This window comes from Penicillium lagena, assembly GCF_028827675.1.
Source record: "Penicillium lagena strain IBT 129212 chromosome Unknown utg000001l_segment0_segment0, whole genome shotgun sequence".
Taxonomy (NCBI): Eukaryota; Fungi; Ascomycota; class Eurotiomycetes; order Eurotiales; family Aspergillaceae; genus Penicillium; species Penicillium lagena.
In genome coordinates, this window is record NW_026623222.1 from 2,116,671 (window position 1) to 2,140,742 (window position 24,072).

Consider the following 24,072-nt stretch of genomic DNA (forward strand, 5'->3'; position numbering starts at 1 on the left):
GCGGGTCCAACTTAACCTCCTGCCGACTCAGCCTTTGCGATCATCGCTTCACCACCTCATCCACACCTTATTCCGCTCATTCTCTTGTGCAGTCCTTTGTGCTGTATCCTTTCCGCTCACTCCGAGCACGGGAACTGGCTTGGGACCCCGGTCCTCGTTGAAGTCTGACTCCATTCACGTGAAAAGCCTCCCCCAGTCCGATTCGCCGTTCATCCGCCTCTCATCGACAACCTCCTGGCATCGACATCCGCTCAGTCTATCCTTCCACGCATCATTCAGCACAATGGATGGGTCGCAGGGCCAGGCGGGTCAGCCCATGGTGACGGCGCAGCAGCAGCAGCACTCCAACCTCATTCGGACCGACCAGGTGCAGAAGCTGCCACACCTCAATGACCAGCAAAAGGCCCAGCACACCCAGCTGGTGCGTGGCCTCTGGGAGCTGCTCAACACGCGCGACCCGACGAGCCACGAGTACCAGACGGCGCATATGAAGCTCACGCAGCTGTCCCAGAATCTGATGAAGGGGATGCGCCTCTTCCAGCAAAGCCGGCAGCAAGCGCTGCAGCAGCAGCAACAGCAACAGCAACAGGCGCAGCAACAGCAGGCACAGGCGGTGCAGGGACAGCCCGTGCAGCGGACGCAGCCGAATAATCCTCAGAGCCTCGGTCAGTTGTTGCCAGCGATTCAGGCCAAGGTCAACCAGCTCAACTTCTTCTTGCCTCCGAACACGACGCCCGAGCAGCTGCAGAATTGGATCCCCGAGGCTCGACTCCGGTATGGGATTGCGCTGCAGAAACAAGAGGTCGGGCGCGCGCGGTTGGCGGATCTGCGCCAGCAGTTCAATCAGCGACAGTCGCAGGGCAGTATGACCCAGGAGGATATGCAGGCATTTAAGAATCGGCAGCTGGCGGCGGAGAAGTTATTGCGTGAGGGCAGCGAATTCCTTGAGAAATTTATGGAGCAGCAGGAGAGCTTCAAGATGCAGCAACAGAACCAGCAGGGGATGAACCAGCCCGGAGGTGGACAGGGCGTCATGCCCTCCGTCTCATCGACTCAGCAGTCGCAACAGCAAGCTGTTCCTGCGTCGGCTGCCGCGCCGGCTGCGACTCAAGCAGTGGCTAGTAACCAAGGCACTACGGGTGGTGGCATGCAGGCTCCGACGCCGGCGGCGCACACGATCAACTCGGCTGTGAATGCGGCGCGCAACCAGGCGGGGCACCAAACAGCCATGTCTCCCTCGGCTTCCCAATCGGGACAGGCTCCTTCTGCAACTGCTGGCGCCACTCCCACTTCCACCACACAACCAGTCCAGCAACCAGGCCAGCGCCCACAAGCTTCTTCTCAGCAAGGAACTCCCGCTTCTCAAGTGAGTCTCCCGGTCTCTCCCAATCTCCCCCAGCTTTCTTCTGTCATAGCAGTAATATCAAAATCCTAACAACATAACCCCCAGGCAATGTCCAATCAAGGCTCCGCCCAGCCGCAGGGCTACCTGACCAACCGCTCGACGGAGGCCTCGGCGCGTAACATCAACATGGTGATCCCCAAGTCTCTGAACGTGTCCACCCCAGAGCCGGTCGCCATGTCTTCCTCGCGCCCTTCTCTGTCCGGCGGCCCCAGCCACGGCGCCATGGGCATGATGGGCCAGCCTGCGATCCAGAAACACCCCGGCTACGTCCTCGAGGGCGAGGGCCAGCGCGTGCTCAGCAAGAAGATGCTGGATATCCTCGTTCGCCAGGTTACCGGCGGCGGCGAAGGCGAGATGTTGACTCCTGACGCGGAAGATGTGAGCCTTTCCCTCTCTTTTCTCTCCATCCTTTCGTTTTTCTTTCCTTTCTCTCTATATCATATTTCCCAGAGCTGTCATTAACACATATAATCAGTTCATCCTCCAAATGGCCGATGACTTCGTCGACGACGTAATCACCCAAGCCTGCCGCCTCGCCAAGCTGCGCCCCTCGTCCACCCTCGAGCTGCGCGACATCCAGCTCGTCCTGGAGCGCAACTACAACATGCGCATCTCGGGCTTCTCGAGCGATGACCTCCGCACCGTTAAGAAGCCGCAGCCCACCCAGGGCTGGACGCAGAAGATGTCTGCTATCCAGGCTGCGAAGGTGACGCAGGGGAAGACTGAGTAGACCGTCTTCTTTCCAGTCTCTTTCTAGGTTCGTTACCTGGGCGTGCTCTTGTTCATGGAGGGAGGGAATTTGGCGTCTTGACTTCTTCTTCTTTTTCTTCGTTTTCTGGATGGATAGGATGGATAGGCGGGATCCTTGCTCTTTTCTTTCCCCCTCTGCTTTGATTTATTTGGTGATGGGTGCTTGGGCGACGGGGGCGTTTGTTTTTCATGATTCCCACACTGGCTGGGTGCAAAACGGGAGCTATGATGAGATGGGAAGAAGTACAACTCAGGAATGGATTCATTCAATGGAAATAGTATGCTGTCACATACCCCAGGTATCTCTGCTATTTCGCTAGTCTCTGGGCTTTTGTACCTGCGTTTATATCCGTATCCATTTCTGTATCTGTGTCTCCTCTGTTACTGCGGGTTGAGATGCGATAGGGTTAACTAAACGTCGAGTTCATATAGTGATCATTTTCTACGTGTATATATTGCACTGCAGCATCCCAGTCCTTTATTCAAACGTCCAAATCTTACTTGCAAAAACACTCCACCTCAGCTTCAATCAAAGCTGAAGTTTCATTCAAGCATAGCAACCTCAGTAAGATGCACAGCGGTCTCCCTACATCTCGTTTTGCTAACTCGCTACTCTGCTAGTGGTCCAAACACAAGCCTACTTAAGAGGCATGCATACTTCATCCTCTTCTTCTTCTAATGGAAAGAGAATAGGTAGGAAAAGATACCAAGAACAAGAAGAAAAACGAACTTCCCGCGCGCGGGTCTTCTAACTTTCTCTCGATATAAAAAACACAATAATATCGACCCTAAGAACAGAGCAGGGCAAAAACGACAAGGCTGAACGGAACAAGACAGAAAGACAAGAAACGGACAATAACAACGATGATGACGATGATGATGATCTGCCAAAGAGGTATAGTGATTGATTGATTGGTACAGGGTATGACAGGCGCAAGGAAACGAGTTCACGTTCACGAGTTGACGAAACAATAAGGAAATAGAGGGTCCGGGTATCAGGACAGGATAGTAGAGACTGGTCATCGAAATAGTGGGGAACGTATGACAGGACAGAAAGGCAAGCGGATTTTGCTTGGTATCTGAAACAGGAAAAAAAGAAGAAGGAAATGAGATATAGAGAATGCTATGAGTGAGTGAGTGATTGATGGAGGAGTTGGGTAGTTCGAGGCAACCCCCAACCAACCCATCTCGTAATATCTGCCAGAATCGGATAGATATAGCGAGTGGGAGTGTGGATCAGACAGAAAAAGAAAAGGAAAAGAGATTGGGGAAGAACCCCCCAGCGACAGTGGTAGTGGGTACCAGTCATCCAAAAGAAAGGGCTTTCATGGACAACAAAAGGGAGAGACAGACGAAAGTGAGTTCGCTGAACAACAAAATCAGAAAACCCAAAATGATACATGCGTCACTCGTGAACAACGAACAAATTCTCGCAATCAAAGGGAAAAAGTAAATCAGGTGCCTCGCGCGGTATCCATGCTGAGAGGAAAGGGCGAAAAAATGTCTATCAAAAGCAACAAGGGGATATCTTGCGAGGAAACACAATTAAGAGTGTAAAGAAAAATAAAGGAACCGCCAACGAACAAAGTTACTGCTGGCTGGAAGGCGCCAGGTAGGTCTCCTTGCCTTTGCTAGGTGGCTGGGGCGGCGAGTCGTGAGGAATGGGAGGAAGGTCCTTGTCTGCCGCGGGTTGGCCCTGTCGGCTGTGTTGGCTGTGGCCTCCCACACTGCTAGCCTCACCCGCTTCGTCGACAATCGGCAGCGTCGAGGTTGGACCGGGGCCGTTGGCATCTGCTGGATCCCAGACTGTGGTTAATGTGCGAGGATGTGTGACGGAGACGTCCTTGGCGGCCTCCTTCTCGGCGTTTTGCATGGTCCGCTCGACAGACGAAGATCGAGATCCTCTCCTCTCACCGGAGGGACGGCCAGAAGCCTTGGATTCTCGTCGTCGCTCGGCCTCCTCTTTCGACATGGTGATGCCCTTGATGAAGGCGATGAATCGATCGCCGTAGCTTTCCGGCGGAATGGGAGAGATCTGTGCCCGGTCATGCGAGAGGCCCTTGAAGAAGTTTTCGATCTTCTTGAACATTCCGTAATGTGTCAGACAGTCGATGATGCCGAGGTAGTAGATCTCTTCTCCCGGTTGGCCACTCTCGTGCGTGGCCCGGAACCCACCGTCGTCGGCGTAGAAGACGTGGTACTGGCGCTCATCGAGTATCTCTTCCGGCATCTTCGCTGCTGCTTTGTCGAGGGGTACAGGGCGCTCGCGCTTGATCAGCATCCGAAGCTCCCGGGCCTTGCGTTCGTTCTCCAACTTGGATGGAGTCCGTATCAGCATGTTCGGGCTCGCATCTTCCTCGCGGTCGCCGCCAGGTTGGAAGACTTGAAGTGTCTTGTCGCGCAGATTTTCTTCGTTGCCCCGTTCCACGTCGTGAATCCCTACCAGAAGGGAATAATCCATTATCTTGAGCCTCTTGAGCAACTCGACATCGCGCTTCAGCTGTTCGATGAAAAATTCTCGTTTCGATGGCCCACATTGCAAGTGACGACTCCGCCGAACCCAGTTCAGGTCCTTCATGGTCGCCCTTGGGTTTCGTTCCAGATCGGCTTCCTGCAAGTCACGGCCAATGGTCGAGCCCTTCAAGTCGAACGTCTGGTGGATATCCCGGTGGGGTGGGAACAAGTTGTTCATCACAACAAAGTGGATCTTGCGGCCATATGCCATCTTCACGCGGTGTAACCCGTAGAACTGCGAGATCAGAGTATTCGGGTTTGTCTCCACGTGGCGATAGTATTCCGGAAGAATCTTCCGGAGAAGCTTGTGCTCGGAGTGGTGGATAGTTTTGATGATGTACTTGTAATCCCGCGAGAAATAGAAGAAACTCCCGCTCTTGCCGGGCGAGCCCAGTTCGGACAGGATGTACTTGCTCGTAAGAGATATCAGGTAGTCGGCGGGGTCCAGTCGAAACTTGGAGCGAAGGTGTCGGAACACCCACGGTGCGTAATCCTTGAATTTGAAGTCGTATTTGGCAGAGGGAGTCAATTCATTTCCGGTTCTGGTTGTGATCAGTTGATGTGTCTCTTTGAAAAAGGGAAAGGTAAAACATACATATCAAAGGAAAATTTGTGCTTGGCCTCGAAGTCCGCCGGGGTGAGTTCCCGGTCCATCTTTGCGTTGATCCTCGATACCGTAAAGCGAATCCCCGTCAACATATTATAAGCTGTCACATAATTCACATGGTTCTGGTCCACCTTGGTCCCAACGATGACCCGGTCGTCATCATCATCCTCACGCCGGCGCCGTCGCGAAGCACGTTTCTGTTTGATGGCTTCCGCCCAGCGAGCCGCATCTTCGTCTGGTTGTGCTTCGTCCAAATGCACGTCCGACGTCCTGGTGGCTCGTCTTGTGAGACTAAACGAGGTACGCCGCATTCCCGCAGTGGTCGGTGACAGCCGGCCACTGCTAAACGCGGTATCCTCGCCTTGATCCCGGCTATTCCGCCGAACGCTACCTGTTCTGGGGACTTGCAGCGAATGTCGCTGTCGGGCGCTCGAGGGTTGGGCATCTTGCATCTGATTGGCTTCGAACGCGGAGGGGGCCGGTGGAGACGAGTAGCGATGGTGGCCAAGGGGCTTGGGGTCGAGGTCTGGGGTGAGACGACCGGCATCGTCCTGCCGCGGGATCTGTAACCACGAATTCGATGGGCTGACGGCGCGGTCGGAGAGGGAGGGTTCGTCGGCGGACGGGCGATTGGAGTCACCATTGACCATGGCTTTCGCCGGCGGTTGGCGGGTACCGAAGGCCGTGCCATTGACCTGCTGGCTGGAAACCGACGCTGACGCGGAGCCCGCTCCAGGGCCAGTGTCGGAGGATTTCCGGTCCAGCATGGCAGAGGGCCGGCTGCCAGGGTCACGAAGATCGCGGGTGGACAGATTGCCTAGCGAGTGCATGCTGCCGTCCTTGGAGTGTGGCAGATCGCGCGTGTAGGAACTGACGCTTGACCGGGGGCCATTCAGGGAGTATGTACTGCCGTTCTTCAGGTTGGTCAGATAGTGCCGGTCATTCTGCTGCTGGTGGTCGTGGGTCGCGTCACCGTTGGGCCAGTTGGTCCACAGGAAGGTGTTTCCGACGGAGGCTTTGTCGTGGGACTTGCGGGGCGACTCAAACGAGCGAGGATGGGTGGCAGTCGCGGTGGTTGTGGTCTGGTAGGAGACGTCGTTGAAGGATGGCATGGTTACTGGGGCCAAGTGACGTGAGCTCTGCGTGGACCGGCAACCCGAGCTGGGCGGCTGGGAGCCCTTATTGGCGGAGGGCCAGCAGGCTTCTGAATCGGATCGAGTTCCAGCGGAAATGAGCGAAGGGAATTATTCTTGATCTCCGTCGAGACCTGCCAGGGAGGGACGTGTGGCAGGATGTTTCAGCGACCGATAGGCATCGTCGGGCCTGTGGCAGGGGTGTGGGGGCTGATGGTGGATTGGTGATGGTCAAACAAATGACCGAGAGAGGGAGAGAGCGAAAGCAGAAGAAACGAAAGGGGGGGCGAGACGGGTGAAGATGAAAATGGTGGATGGGGAGAGGGAGTGAGGATGGTTGTCCGGGAGAGAAAAGACGGTGCGTGTCGTAAGGAATTGATTATTACTGTACGGCCCACTCAGCCCTGTCTCTGCACTCCCATCATCACCACCACTCTTGCCATGTACGTACGGATCCCTGTGTTTGTTCTATCTGTCCAATCCCTGTACATGAGGTGATAAGACCCCATCATTCCTCCCCCTCCCTCATCAGGGACGCAAGGAGAGCAACAGCTGCCGGCACAATTTCTACCGAAGGTTTACTCCGCCACACCTCGGGATGGCCCAATATATCGGAGTCGCCCAGCCCGAGCTCGTGCCTGAACCAGCAGAACGAGGGTACACAAACACAAGCATGTACATGGACTAGCTAAATACTCTCCCATGGTGCTCTGAATCTGTTCAGAATAATAATCGCAGTGTTAGGTGACAATTCTGAAATAGGTGCATAACCACTAATGCATCGCAGCTGGAAGACGGGGCAGGTGAATACGTGTTTTTTATGCACAGGGTCTAGGGTCCGATCAACCCGCTGTGTCGGCATATTATTCGGACCGGGTTCACTCGTTTTGTGTATGTAATCGCTTAGGTCACTGACTAGCAGTTACTTAGGAGCGAAAATACCTCTATCATTAAGCGGGCAAACCTCCCCAAACCCCCTATCAATCAGGGGTCCCCCAATAAGCCGCCACTTACTGTGGCGGCGGTGACGTTAGAGCAATAATACTAAATGTCGATCTGGCAATCCTCCGATACTTACATTACCGCGATGGTAATTAATCAGATGTATGTTTCATGGTGGAGATGTGTTGTCCAGGTGGGTCGAGTTGAAGGACCAGTTATGGTGAGAGAGAAGAAGATAAGAATAGATGTGCTAACTAACTAGTAGTGACTGACTGTAGACCTCGGTTGTAGAGTCCACGGGCAGGATATAGCCTGTCTATCAAAAACACTTCCTCAATTGCCAACTGAAGCCTACAAGGTTGACGCGACGCCCACCCCCAGAAGAGTAAACAGACCCATAAGACGGGAAGGGAAGATCACTACTACGTCGCGACCTCGACACCACGCGAACCAAATAACAACAGACATTCAGGTTTGATTCCTCATTGTGTTACTGCTTAAGAAGAAAAGACTCAATTTCCCCAGCACGAAAAGAACCCCACCGCAAGACGCCATCCCGACTTTGTAAAGGAAGCAAAGCCCATTCGTAACCAAGATATCCCAGAATAGCAACGAAACGCACAGGAATAAAAGCCATACCATCAAAACCACACAAGATCCGCGGGTCTCAAAGAAATTACAACGGAAGAGAAAAGACGAAGATCATCCCAGGTTCCCTTCTTCAACCCCCCGAGACGCGCACGTGAAAAACAGAAAAGGGGGTGACAGAGAGATCCGGGCAGAGAGACTGGCGGAAATCTCTCTATTTCTTGGTGGTCCGCTTCTTGGGCGCGGCCCGCGCGCGCGAGGGCGCCGGAGCCGTGGTCTTGGTCACGCGGCCGGACTTGGTCTTGCCGAGAACCTTGGGCTGCTCGACGACGGCGGGAGCGGCAGTCGAGGTCTTGCGCGCCTTGCCAGTGTTGGCCTTGGCCTTGCTGGCGGTGGTCTTCTTGGTGGTCGTCTTCTTGGTGCCGGCCTTAGCCGCGGTCTTCTTGGGAGCAGCCTTCTTGGTGGCGGTGGCCTTGGCAGCAGGCTTCTGTTGCGACAGTGAGTATACATGAAAATAAAAAATAAATAAAAAAATAGATCGCGTCCAATACATACCTTGGCAGTAGTCTTGGTGGTCGACTTGGCAGTGGCCTTTGCAGCGGGCTTCGCGGCCGGCTTGGCGGCGGTGTCCTTCTTCGCCAGCTTCACGGGACCAGAGGGACCTGGAGACGCGTCAGCTGATGTCCAGTCATACGACGGCGACATGGTCCGGCACGAGTACAGTGCAAGTCACAAACACACATTGCAACTGTGTGCGGATACATGCGCGCGGAACAGACAGGAGACTGGACTTACCCTTGGGCTGGGTGAATTCGCCCTTCTCAACACCGGCCTTGATGGCCTTGTTGAACTGGGCATCGAAAGTGGCCTGCGACGCGACGTTGAGCTTGTTGTTCGCGGTCACATACTTCTTGATGGCCTGGCGGCTGTGGGGCAAGAAGCGCGAGTCAGCATGATTCGGGTAGTCACAACAAATGACGCGACCAGATGTCGGCGGTGACAGCAAGAAGAAAAAATAAAAAAACGTACCTGCTACCGTTGCGCTCCTTGAGCTAAAGACAGAAAGGATCAGTTAGTCTCATGAAAATACTTTGCAAATATCGGGTGGTGGTTGGGGCGACCGGGCGCCTGGACAGGGCGTGTCACGGTCGCGCGACCCGAATCACAACAAGAGTGATCTACTCACGTTGACGATGGCGTCCTTGATCATATCTATATGGATGGAATCAGCAGACGTTCGCGACTCAGGAGATACTATTTTCGCGTTTACGCGATGGGTGGGTGGCCCAAGATCAGGGAATACATACCACGATAGGAAGAGTGAGCCGTTGGGGCGGCCTTCTTGGACGCGCCGGTTGCTTTCTTGGGAGGCATGGTGATGGGTGGGAAGAGGGTTGACGATGGAAGATGAGAAGAGATGAGAGATGGGAAGGACGAATAAATTATTCAGACCAGAGGGCGAGATGGGTGGGAAGTGGAAGGGAAGGAAACAAAAAGGGAAGAGGAGAGAAGAGCGGCGGGGGCATCCGTGCTTTATACCGTTGGCGGCTGTTGACACCAGATCACTAGGGCACACACTCTCTTTGGGGGACTTCCCCCATTTTTGTCTTATGATGATTTCTTCTTCTGCCTATTTGTCTTGCTGTTCTCTTGCTGTTTCGCTCTTTTCCTTTCTCTCTCCGTTCTTCTTTCCGAACCCATCGGTCGCGGTGCTGCTGAATGCGGCAATTTGGGCCTGGTCGTCGAAGATCCCATGCTTGGCTCCCGCATTCCACTCCGTACTCTATGTTGTAGCTCTGCTGGACATTCCACGCGCAGTCTGGAGAGATCGTCCCGTGATGGAATTCTATCCCTTTTTCGTCTATCTCGGTGTTGTGCCTTGCAGCCGCCTCGTGGTCACGCGCAAGCCGTTCCGTGGCGCTGCACCGCCGGAGCCACTGTACATGGTAGATCCATGATGTCGTGACTTTCTAGTAGCTACCGATGTACCTAGGACGATCGATGGATGAAGAACTAGCTCGACCAAGATCATAGTACTAGTCAGCCGTTTTCGACGGCTGATCGCGCACAGACAATCTATACCATCAAGGGGTCCACCGAACACATCAGTGGGCGCATCGCGTGTGCTCAGTGTAGTGTGATTCTTGTCTACGAAAATTCTAGCCTAGGAGAGTCTTATCTTGTATATAGATCGAATCAGCGGTTCCGATGGATATATGTAAACATGAACAATCCAATATCGGAAGGGTGTGGTAATCCAAGGGCATTGGTGAGATATATATCTGCCCCGTCCCTCCACCCCACCACCAGATCAACCCTGAACAACAACATCATCCTGATCCCACCACACGCGCTCCTTTTCTGTATTATTAAATTAGAATAACAATAGTAGACCTCGACTGACTCTGATTTCCGATCCGAGAAAAGGTGATATTCTCCCTACCACCCAAGATCAGTCCCAACGCTGCCACGCGGAGAACATCTCGCTTAGCCCGGGATCATCACGAGTAACGCGGGGACTTAGTCCCATCAACTCGGCCGCCCACACCAAGTGTAGGACGGTTGATAGGAATTAAAAACATTGCTTGTCTTCACAAAAGTCAAACAATATCCATTTAGACCCCGCCGGTCCGCTGGTTCGGCGAGGATCAGCCGAAACATCGACATCCACCGACATCCGGGTCCCTGGTCCGGAGGGTTATGTCCTGATCTTGAGACCCACGAGCCCATCAGCTCATTCATGCAGAGTGGAATGCAAAGAATAGGACAAGAAGTCTCTGGATTTGTCTCTAGATTCATTCATTTCGCGATTTTATGGTACACGCTGGACTCTATGCTCTCTCGTCCCCATGCCCCAATCCATCCATCCGGGGACTGAGGGAGAACCCCCTGGTCGTCCCCTCCCCAACAGAAAAACAAAGAGCAAGATTTAAAATATCCCATAATGTGTAACGCCTACGCCGGAGAGAAGTCCATAATCATCACAAAGACAAGAAAAGAGAAGAAAGAGAACTCAAACGGCGCCGCGCGGCTTAGATTTCGCTTCCTTCTTCGCCTTGGCCTCCTCCTTCTTTCGCTTCTTCTGCTCCTGGATTTTCTCGTCGTGCTTGCGTTTCAGACTAGCTTTCTCCTCCTCTGACCGCGCAACAGGCTTAAAGAATCCTTCCAGACGAGACTGCTGCGCTGTCTTGAGGTGCTTCTGCAAGCGCGCCGCGCCGTTGCGCACGCGGTCTTCGTTGAAGCCCTTGTCCGTGACCAGGAACCCGACTAGTCCTTCAATGTCAGGAGCCTCCCACTTGAAATCGCACTCGGGATCGTCGGCGGAGCGGACGTCCGGCGTGAGGAACAGCTCGCGCGCGTCCTGGTACGGCCAGTCCTCTGGGATCACGTATTTCTTCTTCGGGTCGTTTTGCATGTGCTCCACCACCTTCTCGAGGGTCTTGTGCTCGCGGATCAGGTTCAGTGCGGTTTGCGGTCCGACTTTGGGAATAGGTTCGAGATAGTCGCAGCCCAGGAGAATGCAGAGGTCGATGAACTGTAGGCGATTAGTCTTGGGCCGCAACCCTGGGAAGGGGTATATTCTACCTGATTGCGGTCCATGTTGAGTCCCTCCAGTGCCCGGCTGAGGTGAATCTCCAGAATAGGCTCCTTCCTCTGCTCACTGAAGGTTAAATGCCGCAGCAAGATCGGCGACTCAAAACACAGGGTATCCATATCCTCCGACGCAGCAGCGTACACCTTACCCGCACGCGCCAGAACGGCACACTGAGCCTCCGCCTCCGTCGGCGCAATAATGTAAGGAATCCCCATCAGTTTCAGGAGCTTCCTGCACTCCTCGTTATGCTCGCGCGTGACGCGCACCGTCCGCCGCGAGAACTTCTCGACATCTTCCGCCGTACCGGTCTCTTTTGCCTCCTCATGCGCCTCACTGGCTTCCGCCTTGCGTGCACCGCGCTTGGCCAGCTCACCGGACTTCAGCTTGGGCGGGGCGCCGTCGAAGACGTAGAGGGGCTTGATGCCGTTGTCCACCATCCGTAGCGTGCGGTAGAACAGGCCCATCAGGTGGGAGGTTGTTTCGCCCGTCTCGCTCATCAGTTGCTGGCCCTCGGAGCGGACGGCGATGAGGAAGCTGTAGATGCTCATGGATCTGGGGGCGAGTTAGTCCAAGCCAGCGGTGAAGATGCAATGAACAATGACGTACGCATCCTGTGGGTAGAAAGTAAACCGTTAGCTCTTGTTCTGCGTATGTCAATGTGTCAGACGTACAATTGCGACCTTGCGGCCGAAGTGGTTCTTGATCTCGCCCGCCTTGATGGCATCGGGGGCGTTCTCCGAGATCACCTGGTACAGGTCTGGCAGGCCGTCAGAAGCGAAGCTTAGGAGAGGGATGGAATGCACTCACTCTTGATACCCATGGTGATGACAGTGGTGGTGGAACGTACTGGCAGACAATCGTCTCGGCAACACGAGAAAGAGAAAGAGAGACGCGCTCAACCGCGACCAACATTAAGCCTAAAGGGGACTAGCGTGACCAGGTGATTCTAGACGGTGTGCCTGAGGCATCAATATCGGGTTGGACCAACAACCCCGCCTTTGGAGTTCCCCAGACTCTTGATCAGAATGCGCTGCAACCCATGACGATGAAGCGGAATCGCATCCAGTTAGAGGCCAATGGTGATGCCTCGTCTGTTTCTCCGCCCAACACCGCCTTCACCCCGTCCGACGACCGCCAGTCCGCCCAGCATGTCCCGAAGATTTCGCGGAGGATCCGGGCCTGCACCGAGTGCAAGCGACATAAGGTCCGGTGCGACATGAAGGCAGGTGAGTCTACGTGCTCGCGGTGTCGACGAATGAAGCTAGAATGTGTCGTCAACAAGAGTCTCCAGACCCTGCTGGAGGATGAAGCGGAGTAGGTGATTCCGGATGCCGTCAAAAAGACCATGCTGACTCACAGTGCCGTGCAGGTGGAAGACCATGATTGAGCTGGCAATGACGGACCTGCTGAGGAAGGCTCACATGCCGGAACTATCGTACTATCAAGCCGGCGGTGGATTGACCGAGACGCCGAAGAAACGGGGCCGCAAAGAGTCAACGGTGTCGACCGACGACGCGGGTCTGGCCTACACCAAGACCGAGTCTGCGGATTCCGCCAAAGCAGCCGAATTGCGGCATTCAGATCATGCGTTTTCGCAACAGCAGTCGCAATACTCTCTGGATCGCGAAGAAGCGGGGGCGACATCGCTGGTCACGGCCCCGATGGGGAGTCTGTATGAGGTGACGCAGCTGAGCGAGAATCGGGAGAGCTCGCCTGGGGAGCAATATGCGCCAGATCAAGCCATTGTGACGGATTTCATATCGCGCGGAGTGGTGGATCTGCCAGAAGCGGAGGAACTGTTCTACCACTTCGACCAGGTGCTCAATCGGTACTTGTGGGATGGAGCATTACTACCGCATAAAGATCTCACGTCTGTCCGGCGATCCTCATCCATGCTCTCGGCAGCCATTCTGGCGGTGACCGCCCTTCATATGCCGACCAAAGAGCGCACGTTCGACACATGCTACACCGAGTTTGCAAAACTTGCATCCGAATCAATGCTCGGCCACCACCATACTATGGACGACATACGCGCGTTATGTATCGGGGCATTTTGGCTGGCGGATGTCAGCTGGAAGCTGTCTGGATACGCGGTACGTATTGCTACTGAACGCAACCTACACCAGTGCTATCGCAAAGCGGCACAAGGGTCTCCAGAGCATAAGGAGCAAGCCAGGCTATGGTATATTCTTTACGTAGGTTTTCTCTCGTTTCAATTCTATTTGGGTCGCTCACCTCGCTACAGACTCTGGAGCACCACTTCTCTATCGCGTACGGGCGACCACCGATCATCCACGAGGAACCGAGCATTACCCAACACCACACCTTCACACAATCGCCGTCGGTGTCGCAGGGCGACCTCCGACTACATAGCCAAGTAGACCTGTTCATAATTCTCACTCGGATATACTTTGCGTTTGGTCCCGACGTCGATTTGGAAGTTCCCGAGTCCGATTTCCCCAAGATTGATGACCTCGACGCTGATCTGGGGGATTGGCAATCGGCGTGGCTTCCTCGACTTGGTGCGTACTACCCCCCAAAGCCTTAGGCACCTGCTAATTCCGAACTCATAGCCGGGAGTCGACACGTCGGAGCATACCCCTACAAAGCTATTTACATGCACTACCATTTCTCTCGACTACAGCTGTACTCGGTTGCTCTGCGAACGTACCACTCATCCACCTCTTCACGAATCATGTCTACGGATCGCAGAAAGCGCGCCAATGTCGCCGTGGAATCGGCCATCGCCACGCTCCAGGTCGTCCTGGATGAGCGGGACATCCAGCGTGCGCTGGTTGGGGTGCCCCTGTATTTACACAGCATGATCACCTTTGCCGCAGTCTTCCTCCTAAAAATCGCCGCCAAGGTGTGCTCGAACGGGAACATCCCCGGGAGCCAGGGTCAACAGAATTCCATCGCGTCGGCCGGGCTGCGGATCGACGTGGGCTATGTCCGAGCCCTCGTGGGACGCACCGTCGAGATGATGGTCTCCGTCAGCCAGCGGGCGAGCGAGCGGCATATGAGCCATCACATCGCGCGCGGACTGCGCAAGATGCTCACGGGGCTGGAGGAGTGGGAGAAGCGCAATACCGGCGCACAACCTGCCCATACACACGCATCACCCTCGCTCTTCAAGCCCGTCGTTATCCCCGGCGCCCAGATCCTCGGTGAGCGCGACACCATTCTGAACCACCCACCACCACTACTCGGCGTGGCTCCGCTCTCCGCCGAGCGTGGCGGGAGCAATGGCTTTGAATCGGCCACGGTACAGGGCAAGCCGCAGTCCGGTCTGTCGGAGGGCTCGATGGATCCGATGATGGCAGATCTATGGGGGTTTGACGAGGACTACTTCCCCACGGGGGTGTTTGACTTTTTGCAAAGCCAGATGCCGGCATGAACTGTTTCTTGGTTTGTTAGATAGATGTACATAATTCTTGCAGGTAAATTAGGTATATAGGCGGATCGTTACATAGACCGGCTCAATTGATTTCTCTCTCTTTGTTCGGCTTCGCTCGGCCCATGATCTGCACCGCCAAACTGCCACACCGAAAATGTCCGAGACTCCAACCGCCGGTCCTGGAATTTGTTCATAATTACAGTAAGCGTTTCGGAGGTTCCGTCGAATGATTTGCACCCAGCCGGTCATTCTAGTTATCTGCTTCCCACGCCGAGCTCGGTGGTCCTGACCCTCTGATACAATTGCCGAGGCGACTGAATATATTTGATCGGAGCTACCCCCACAACCACCTACACTACTCTCTTTCATCCTCCCTCCTTTCCCTTTTTCTACCCCATCAATTACACACTCTCCTATAACATGAATCGTTCACTTCTCCGCGCAGCCACGCGCTCGCTCGCTCGCCCCTCTACCGCCGCCCGGCGGTATGCCTCGTCCGGCGTGTTCAACTGGGAGGATCCGCTGGCCGCCGCCGAGCTGTACACCGAGGAGGAGTTAGCGATCCAGGACACAGCACGGCAATACTGCCAGGACCGGCTGATGCCACGGGTGCTGGGTACGCATTTTTTACCTTACAGAGTGTCTCATTGGCTTGTCTAATCTCTTTTCTGTAGAGGCCTACCGCAACGAAGACTACGACCGCCGGATCCTCGAAGAAATGGGCGAGCTGGGCCTACTGGGCGCCTCGATCGAGGGATATGGCTGCGCAGGCGTCAGCACCGTGGCCTCAGGACTGATCAATAAGGAAGTCGAGCGCGTCGACTCCGGATACCGCTCGGGCATGTCGGTGCAGAGCTCATTGGCCATGACGGGCATCTACGAGTTCGGCACAGAGGAGCAGAAGCAGCGCTGGCTGCCTAATCTGGCCAAGGGGAAGCTTTCTGGCTGCTTTGGATTGACGGAGCCGAATCACGGCTCGGACCCGGGGTCCATGGAGACTGTCGCGCGTGAGCACCCGACCCAGAAGGGCATGTATCTCCTGTCCGGGAGCAAGACCTGGATTACCAACTCGCCGATCTGTGATCTGGCCCTCGTCTGGGCGAAGCTCGAGTCTACGGGGAAGATCAAGGGATTCGTCATTGAGCGCGAGCGCTGTCCGCCCGGTACGTTTGAGACGCCTGCGCTCAAGAATAAGAATGGGCTGCGCGCGTCCGTCACCGGCATGATCCATATGGATAGCTGCCCTGTTCCTGCGGAGAACATGTTCCCGGATGTCGAGGGCCTCACGGGTCCCTTCACCTGTCTGAACAGCGCGCGGTTGGGAATTGCCTTTGGCAGCATGGGCGCCCTGGAGGACTGCATTGCGCGGGCGCGCGAGTACAGTCTCGAGCGCAAGCAGTTCAAGGGCAACCCGCTGGCCAAATATCAACTCATCCAGAAGAAGCTGGCAGACGCAGCGACAGATGCCGCGTATGGCACCCTTGCGGCGACGCAGGTGGCCCGGCTGAAGGATGCGGGCAAGGCCACACCCGAGATGATCTCCATGATCAAGCGCCAGAACTGTGACCGCGCGTTGGCCAACTCGCGAATGTATGTTATATCCTCGATTTTTTGTTGTCAATTTCCTACTGACATGCCCTTCCTAGTCTCCAAGAAATCTTCGGCGGCAATGCGGCCAGCGACGAATACCACATCGGCCGCCATGTGTCCAACTTGTTTGTGGTGCAGACATACGAGGGCCAGAGCGACATCCACGGTATGTCATTCCTTTTATTTATTCTCGAGAAAACACTAACTGACACCATTCCAGCTTTGATACTGGGCCGTGCCATTACTGGCGTGCAGGCCTTTGTTTGAGATATTGTACATATACAGATAACCATTTACGCGCAATAAAATATACCATACAACAACATGAGCTTCAAAAGCCTTGTCATAACATCTTAGTTAGGGTTCAGTTGGGAACTGAGCACCCAATCTACGCTTTCACTGATGCTGGAATAATGAGGCGAAGGGCAAGGTGTAGTGTCAAGTATCCACAGTCTGACTATGTCCTACCTAACTTTAGCACATTTATATCATAAATTATAATATAGAGAACTTTCTGTCCAAAAAAAAAAAAAAAGAGAAGAGTTTACATGCAGCAGCACATGTATGGTGGTGGTCACCCAGGGTCGCCCTATCGGGTATGGGCGATCCCGCCGCTCTTCAGGCGGCTTCAGGCGGCAATTCAGGACCCTGAATACTCTTCACCCAAGACTGCCTGAAGGCTGAACCTCGTAGTTGAACAGGTGCATTTGCCCATTCTAGTGCAGGGAAAGTCTTAGCAATCCCGCAAGGATAAAACCCAGCACCATGCCGCTGGGTGGCCATTATCCTATCCTCCTGGCGGAGGGGAGGCTCTCCTCCGTTAAGCTTGTGAAAAGGGAACTGGAATGTCAAGGTTCAATGCACTTTGTGGGGGCTGAGTTTCTTTAGCATCACTCGTGTGCTTGAGATGATACTCGATGATTGGAGGGAGCCTCGTATTGTCTCGTTCCTATAGCCACTGGCGTCGCCCCGTGCAGAGTAAACTCGTATCCCATCTAATGATGGCTAATGTGATTGGAAGGACTGGTGAAGGTATGCAAGAACTCGTGTTTTTGTTTAGTGGAGGGTTCGGGGTGGATAAACTTGTTTGCCCCAGGCAATGATGCCAGCATTCTTATAAATTTCTTGATTCCCACTCGGTCAAACGGCTCTTCGGACATCTTTCAAGCTGCAATCTGCACGCGAAGATGAGAAAGCGAAATTTTATTGTATTGAGTTCGTGGCTCTGCCTGGGTCTTGCTTTTGACCTTGAGAGTGCGCTTTTGAACTCTTCACCTGCGTTGAACCTCGCAACGTCGGCACATTATCATGTTAAATATGAAGCACAACGGGGGGCACAGACTGGTATCGAGGTTTCAGATCACTCACCAGCGGTTTCCCACCTCTTCGTCAGTAGCCTCGAGCACAAAGTAGACCTATGGGGGAATAGCGACAAAGATGATCGAGACATCTTAGAGAGACAAGAAATGACATGTCCAGAAGGCACCTGTGTGTTTCCCCCCACCTTTTCTACCCCAATGCCCCCAATTAGCTATTCAGAACCCGATCTAACACTAGAATTCCAGCTATGTGCGAGAACGGCAAATGCTGCCCCATTGGCGAAACATGCGTCACCGACGGCTGCTGTCCGGCGGGAGGCGAAGAGTGTGGCTCCGAGGGTTGCTACAACCCCGAAGAAGGAGAATCTTGCTGCGGTGGCACCGGGAAAAAGTGTCCTGAGGGCTACTTCTGCACCGAAACCGGGTGCTGCCCGACCGGAACCAAACAATGTGGCACAGGTTGCTACGATCCCGAGACGGAAGTCTGTTGCAACGACGAAGAAGGGCACACCTGTGAGATGGGTTACGATTGTATGAAAGAGGGTGGATGTTGCCCGACGGGCATGATCAGCTGCGGCAATGACAAGTGTTATGATCCCGAGACATCCGTGTGCTGCCCTGGCGGCTCTGGTCTCTGCGGGAGACAGATTGACACTGGCACCTGTGCTCTCGACACCGTCTGTGCGAAAGGGATGACGTGTGTTGATGGGAACCAATGCTGTCCCGAAGGTCAAAAGCTGTGTGGTACGAAGAGGTGTTATGATCCCGAGACGGAGGTATGCTGCAACGACGAAGAAGGGCACACCTGTGAAATGGGCTACGATTGTATGAAAGGGGGTGATTGTTGCCCGACGGGCATGATCAAATGCGGCAAAGACAAGTGTTATGATCCGAAGACATCCATGTGCTGCCAGGATGCTGTAGGGAGCAAGAACTGGGCGTGCAAGGATGGTTTCCAATGCTGCGTCGCCTCTGAGGGTTGTTTCGACAGCAAAACGCAGAGATGTTGCGCAGATCCCAACGGCCCCTGTGACATAGATGCAGCTTGCTGTGGCGGGAAATGTTGTCCGAAGGGATACGGGTGCAATAAGAATAACAAGTGTTATAAGAAGCCCACGACTACACGGTCATCCAAGACCAAACAATGCAAGACACCAACGCCTACAAGAGTGGCACCCTCGCCCATGGTGACCGTCCCATTCGTGTACGACCCTAGACGCAGGCTACAGGAGTCAGCAGATCCGACCAGTGACGAGATTTTTGAGATTTCAAATCGTGCGGTCTTGATGAATATGTGTGAGGGCATGAAAAAGCTGAATGGCGGCAAGGGCACCCAGGAATACCAATTGACCTACGCCGGGCCGGGCAAGAGAAATTGTTGGAAGATCAGGAACCGAAGGATCATGTGTCCTCAGGGCTTCTGCGCCAAGGCCGTCGACGAATACGTAAATCAATTCTACCCTGACGGGATACCCAACTGGGCAAAAGCAGCTATTGAGGCCGCCGGTGACATGGAGTGTGACGAGTTCCCCTTTGCCAATTCCCTCCAGGGGGGCGATGCGGTCAGCGGAACTGCTATGTGTATTCCATCAGACGACAACAGTTTCCAAGGTCAATCATTATCTGGCTACTTCAGCCGCAAGGATATTGTGGCTGGTGAGGACTATGTGATTAAGATTGTGGGGTGGAATTGTGACAAGCAAGAGCCCATGCGCCGGCGGAGGGATGACCATGATGCTACAGTGGAAATGTCTGAGAGCCTGATGCCCATCCTGAACAGACTGGCAAAGCGGGATGCATTTGACGAGCCTGTACCGCGATATGGAGGTAAGTCCCAATCCTATCCTATTTGTGTCTGGCCCTACTCTTTCCCCATGCTTATACAGCGTTGGTAGGCGAAATGTATCACGGATTTGACCTTCGTAATTCTGCATTAAACCTTATGACAATGCCCCTAGGGGATCTTGTGGCGGGAACGTGAGTGGTTATCATGAAATCCTCGGATATGCTTTTGTTAACAATCTTCTATAGGTATATTGTCGACCTCAACGTCACCAAGGGAAATCTCAGCTACAACGTGGTGGATTATGTCGGTGACACCCTTGAGGCTACCGTCCTGTCCAATGGAAGCATCAGATTCACGCTTGATGAGGACTGGGCGGCTGTGAGTCTTACCGGGATTACAGAAGAACAAGACGTCGAGCTCTCGTACAAGGCAGAGTTCTTCCCAGCTCCAAAGCCAACCACAACGACCACCACACAAGCTCTGACGCCTTCACCCACAGGGAACTTAGGCTATTCCGTGAAGCCCAGGGGGGCTCTTGTTGTTGCTTGTGCTATCGCCGTTGTTTGGAGGTAGCCATGTCATTGTACTTATTTACTAGGTTTACTGTGTGAGACGTGGGAATCCGGATTGTTCAATGGATACCTTACGGTTTGATAATATTTATACAGTTGTAGAGATCAGTGGAGGGTACAAAGTGTGTGAATGATGTTTTGGTGATATATTTTCTGAAGATACTTAATCCAAGTCGCCTGCTAACTATGCGTTCGCAGTATTCCAGGGAGGTGGAGGCCGGCAGGCGGTCGGGGGCGACAGTTAAGCGGTGCAACAGGAGCCGTTTCTTGGCGGCCCGCTCACCCGTGTCAACTAATACTTATCCGTGAAGTCCCAAATACGCCTCGGTATCAGTAATTCTGCTAAGTTTTATTCTCTCCTTTATAGAAATCAAAATGGAAATTCAAAGTAGCTTCATGGATCCAAGTCTTGAGTATTCCCTAGGCTAGATATTCATCTCGAAGTACCCCTTCTTCTAAGAAGTTGTGTGCACAGCCCAAAAGGCCCACCCATAATAAGACATAGTCTCTTGTGACCGTATGTCAGATAAAGTCGACGGAAGATCCAAGTCGAGAAAGGGCAGAAGAGACCGAAGAAGAGTCTCTACTTATCTACAACAGTCTATGTCCTGTGTCACCTGTCAAACGCAGTCTTCAAACGCAGTCTTCAAACGCAGTCTTCAAACGCAGTCTTCAATCGCAGTGATGCCAAACGCGGTCCCGTCAAGCGCAGACCCGTCGAGCGCCGTCTCGTCATGCGCAGTCCCGTTAAGATCCCATCAAGTGTGGTCACAATAGTCTCTTCTCTTTCACTTTCACGTTGCCGTATAAGAAAAGACAGCCCTTAAGGTAGGTATTAATGTTCAAATAAACAAGCGCCTAAATTCGAGTAGCTTTGGACACCTTAGCTTAGATTCTTTGATTACTTCAATTCTCCAGGAAATGCAAGGACACTGCAATTGGTTTGCTACGCCTCCTCTAATTCTATGAATACGCAACGGATCTTGAAACCGTGTCGCTAAGCTAAGCTTACAAAGTTATATTGCAACGAAGAGGATATCAACGCTTCCATCAATCGAGGATATTTAGGAGGTACTATTCTAAATGTAATGCGAGCCAACTATCTCTTTGGGGCATTCACCTCATCCTGATATTCACCTGCGAACTCACGTGATATGGCACCTACAGTGCGCTCTTCGAGGACTTTCTAGAGTTTTTTGTCAGGCAACATCTTGCGTTAAAAAAAAAAGAGAATTTAGAATTACAACAGTGCGGAAAGAGGGCCATACATATATCTATTATGGCTGCAAAACGTCAACATTTTAGGGCGGGGAGGCCCTTGTCACCCCTTCTCACCCAGGGAAACTCGCGTCGCCATTTTAAATTTGCGAGGATGCCAAGGGCTCATTCGCACATAGATAATTTTCTGTCTAAAAAAAAAAAAGAAGAATGTACATGCAACAGTCAGGATTCGCTGGTGGTCACCCACCCAACTACTAACTGACCGGCGTGTGGCTTAAGTACGGCTGAGCGGACGGGAAGCCCTGTTCTCCACACCCTGTGGTCGCATGTACTAAATCAGTCAAGATGTTCATCAATAAAGTCTGATAGCTGGGTGAGGACCCTTTTCGTGTCCCCTATGCCGTAGTGGATGTAGCGGTGGCTCTACTTCACACCCGAGTATCATCGGGACAGTCCTCGGTTAATATCGATGCATTACATTTTTCGACTCACAAATTCTTTGCGATCTACTCTCGTCTTTTCTGCTTTCCAAGCCATCCCTCGCCCAAAAGATGATTTCTACCGTAACATTTGATCCCTGCCGCCAGCTATTTCTGTCTGAGGCTAGGGAAATCCTGGCCACGACCCTGAATGATAGCGATACGCCTGGTTTCCAGGATTCTCTTGGCATATGGTGAATGCGGATGATTGCCATTGTAAAATATATTCGTAACGTCCTTGCCGATTGCGTTCTGTAAGACCGTGCGGCCTCCAGGGTGATCATATATAAAATCAGTAATGTCGTGGACAATGTCGTTAATGCAAACTAAACAGCGACCACGAGCGGCTTGAGCAGTGAATTCGTTCCACTCCATCGCTGGAAACTGTGACAAAGCAGGTAGATCTTCAAGTTTCTCAGGATGATGGCCTCGCTGCATCTGGATTCGGCGGGCCTGCTCAACCTCAGAATGGCTGGTTGTTATAAGATCCGAGGCTAGTCCGAGTCTCTGGCACATCAAGATAAAGTGGGTTGACCAATCAGGCTCGAACCACTTCATGCCACTCCGATAATCTGAAGGGAAAGTATGATGGAAATTGTGGTTGCCCTCCCCCCGGTCAACAGAGCAACAAGAGGAACATTCCGTGCCGTGCTTTTATCGGAATATGGCTGAGTACCTGCCCACGAGGCATGCGCCAGTGAGTTGACGAAGAATGTGCAATGCATGGTGAAAAAAAGTCGAACAGAGGAGCCGTATACAAAGCCACCCTTCCAGTCATCCCATCCATAATGAGCGATAGCCATGGGGAGCCCGGGGCTGATCAGTAGGGCCAGAAAAACGTAGTATTTTTGCTGCCAGACAACGATCGGATCTTTTTCCAAGTCTGATAAATCAACTTCGCCCCATGCGGAAGGATTGCAGCCGATAAGCCAACCAATATGACTAAATAGGAACCCTCTTTTGGCATTATAGGGATCCTTATCTGTGTCTGTGTACTGGTGGTGGGCACGATGGTGGCGGACCCACCATAAAATCGACCACTGGGCTTGACCGGCTCCAAAGATGGCGAGGAAATATTTGAGCCCAGTGCATGCACGATACGACCTGTGTGCCCAAAGTCGATGATACCCTGATCAATATTAACACCAATACAGCTCCAAATGGGTGCGTTGGGTATACCAGCTGTGATACTCATGCCCGCCACGATGTGAAGGATCAGGCTCATTATGAACGTATTGAAAGTCAGGTGGACATTTTGAACGGCTAGATAGAGAGGGGCAAAAGAAGCAACAAGGTAAGTAAAATGACCTAAATGAAAGTGTTTATAGTACCATTGGAACTCTGAAGCCCAAGTATAACTTCTCAAGCCATCAACTGTGGTCTTCTTCACTGCCAAGTCCGTCATGGTGAATGGGACAGTCTCTCTGCTGCTGTGGGGCGGACAGTAACAGGAAACGCTATCTCTTTTATAGGCTGCTTTCATGCCAGAGCTTATAATACCCTTTGAAATTTCTAGGAATCACAGTATTCTGACATGATCTAACATAACTTGATGTGGAGGGGGGGGGGGGGGCGGGCCAGCCCCTTGCAGAAAGTCGATTCTGCGAATATGGTGTCCTTCTTGGACGCTGTCCATTCTTGCTCTTAGTAACTCAACCTAGTTAAATGTCAAACTAATCAGACACGATGTCTTATTTCATGTCTACTACTAGTCTCTTACTGAAATAGCTGTTATCATATGAGGCTGACGCGGATGAGGAGCAAAGCCACTGCATCAGAAATGGTTTCCTGAGTCGTCTAAGCTGGAGATCTGATCATGGCTTAGTATAATCTGAAGATGGAGACGGAGATAGCTGGATACCGTTTTGTTCATCATTGCCACGAAGAACAGGGCTACTAACATTTTTGTAGGAGATCGAGGTAAAACGATTACCTGAGTGGAATGTCAAATACATTGCAGAACCAGCGCACAAATGTAACTAGACCATTAAAACTTGTTTCACCCAGTAGTCTGCCCAGGCTTTTCTGTAAGATTACAACACGTTCACATGTTGTCTTGTATTGTAAGAGACTCCTTTTACGAAGTTGGTTTACATGCTTTCAGGGCCCATCAGACCATGCAGAAACCCAAATCTCTTTACAATGCAGATATACTCGTTTGGGGACAATTTTGG

General features: G+C 52.9%; 10 protein-coding genes across 10 annotated transcripts; 5 read left to right on the plus strand and 5 right to left on the minus strand.

Moving 5' to 3' along the window:
- Positions 1-283: 283 nt before the first annotated feature.
- Positions 284-2,135, plus strand: N7510_000929 (putative transcription initiation factor TFIID subunit 12; the record flags this gene model as incomplete). The annotated part of the gene is made up of 3 exons (XM_056972858.1): positions 284-1,366; positions 1,451-1,783; positions 1,881-2,135. The coding sequence occupies 3 exons, from the start codon at positions 284-286 to the stop codon at positions 2,133-2,135; spliced, it is 1,671 nt and encodes a 556-aa protein (XP_056837975.1).
- Positions 2,136-3,743: 1,608 nt separating this feature from the next.
- On the minus strand, positions 3,744-6,388 carry N7510_000930 (1-phosphatidylinositol-4-phosphate 5-kinase; the record flags this gene model as incomplete). Its single annotated transcript, XM_056972859.1, has 2 exons — positions 3,744-5,211; positions 5,265-6,388. 2 exons carry the CDS (start codon positions 6,386-6,388, stop codon positions 3,744-3,746), a joined length of 2,592 nt encoding a protein of 863 aa, XP_056837976.1.
- Positions 6,389-8,153: 1,765 nt separating this feature from the next.
- On the minus strand, positions 8,154-9,313 carry N7510_000931 (histone H1/H5 family protein; the record flags this gene model as incomplete). Its single annotated transcript, XM_056972860.1, has 6 exons — positions 8,154-8,426; positions 8,495-8,601; positions 8,735-8,865; positions 8,969-8,991; positions 9,126-9,193; positions 9,247-9,313. 6 exons carry the CDS (start codon positions 9,311-9,313, stop codon positions 8,154-8,156), a joined length of 669 nt encoding a protein of 222 aa, XP_056837977.1.
- Positions 9,314-10,952: 1,639 nt separating this feature from the next.
- On the minus strand, positions 10,953-12,354 carry fen1 (multifunctional nuclease RAD27; the record flags this gene model as incomplete). The annotated part of the gene is made up of 5 exons (XM_056972861.1): positions 10,953-11,474; positions 11,525-12,086; positions 12,141-12,145; positions 12,206-12,291; positions 12,342-12,354. 5 exons carry the CDS (start codon positions 12,352-12,354, stop codon positions 10,953-10,955), a joined length of 1,188 nt encoding a protein of 395 aa, XP_056837978.1.
- Positions 12,355-12,579: 225 nt separating this feature from the next.
- Positions 12,580-14,931, plus strand: N7510_000933 (uncharacterized protein; the record flags this gene model as incomplete). Its single annotated transcript, XM_056972862.1, has 4 exons — positions 12,580-12,848; positions 12,904-13,729; positions 13,780-14,056; positions 14,108-14,931. 4 exons carry the CDS (start codon positions 12,580-12,582, stop codon positions 14,929-14,931), a joined length of 2,196 nt encoding a protein of 731 aa, XP_056837979.1.
- Positions 14,932-15,351: 420 nt separating this feature from the next.
- N7510_000934 (acyl-CoA dehydrogenase) lies at positions 15,352-16,788 on the plus strand (the record flags this gene model as incomplete). Its single annotated transcript, XM_056972863.1, has 4 exons — positions 15,352-15,547; positions 15,606-16,521; positions 16,578-16,687; positions 16,742-16,788. The coding sequence occupies 4 exons, from the start codon at positions 15,352-15,354 to the stop codon at positions 16,786-16,788; spliced, it is 1,269 nt and encodes a 422-aa protein (XP_056837980.1).
- A 1,300-nt stretch (positions 16,789-18,088) lies between these two features.
- Positions 18,089-19,735, plus strand: N7510_000935 (uncharacterized protein; the record flags this gene model as incomplete). The annotated part of the gene is made up of 1 exon (XM_056972864.1): positions 18,089-19,735. One exon carries the CDS (start codon positions 18,089-18,091, stop codon positions 19,733-19,735), a length of 1,647 nt encoding a protein of 548 aa, XP_056837981.1.
- A 95-nt stretch (positions 19,736-19,830) lies between these two features.
- On the plus strand, positions 19,831-20,199 carry N7510_000936 (uncharacterized protein; the record flags this gene model as incomplete). The annotated part of the gene is made up of 1 exon (XM_056972865.1): positions 19,831-20,199. The coding sequence occupies one exon, from the start codon at positions 19,831-19,833 to the stop codon at positions 20,197-20,199; it is 369 nt and encodes a 122-aa protein (XP_056837982.1).
- A 1,320-nt stretch (positions 20,200-21,519) lies between these two features.
- Positions 21,520-21,747, minus strand: N7510_000937 (uncharacterized protein; the record flags this gene model as incomplete). The annotated part of the gene is made up of 2 exons (XM_079040926.1): positions 21,520-21,677; positions 21,702-21,747. The coding sequence occupies 2 exons, from the start codon at positions 21,745-21,747 to the stop codon at positions 21,520-21,522; spliced, it is 204 nt and encodes a 67-aa protein (XP_078897055.1).
- Positions 21,748-22,006: 259 nt separating this feature from the next.
- On the minus strand, positions 22,007-23,123 carry N7510_000938 (cytochrome b5-like heme/steroid binding domain-containing protein; the record flags this gene model as incomplete). Its single annotated transcript, XM_056972866.1, has 2 exons — positions 22,007-22,470; positions 22,925-23,123. 2 exons carry the CDS (start codon positions 23,121-23,123, stop codon positions 22,007-22,009), a joined length of 663 nt encoding a protein of 220 aa, XP_056837983.1.
- Positions 23,124-24,072: the final 949 nt, after the last annotated feature.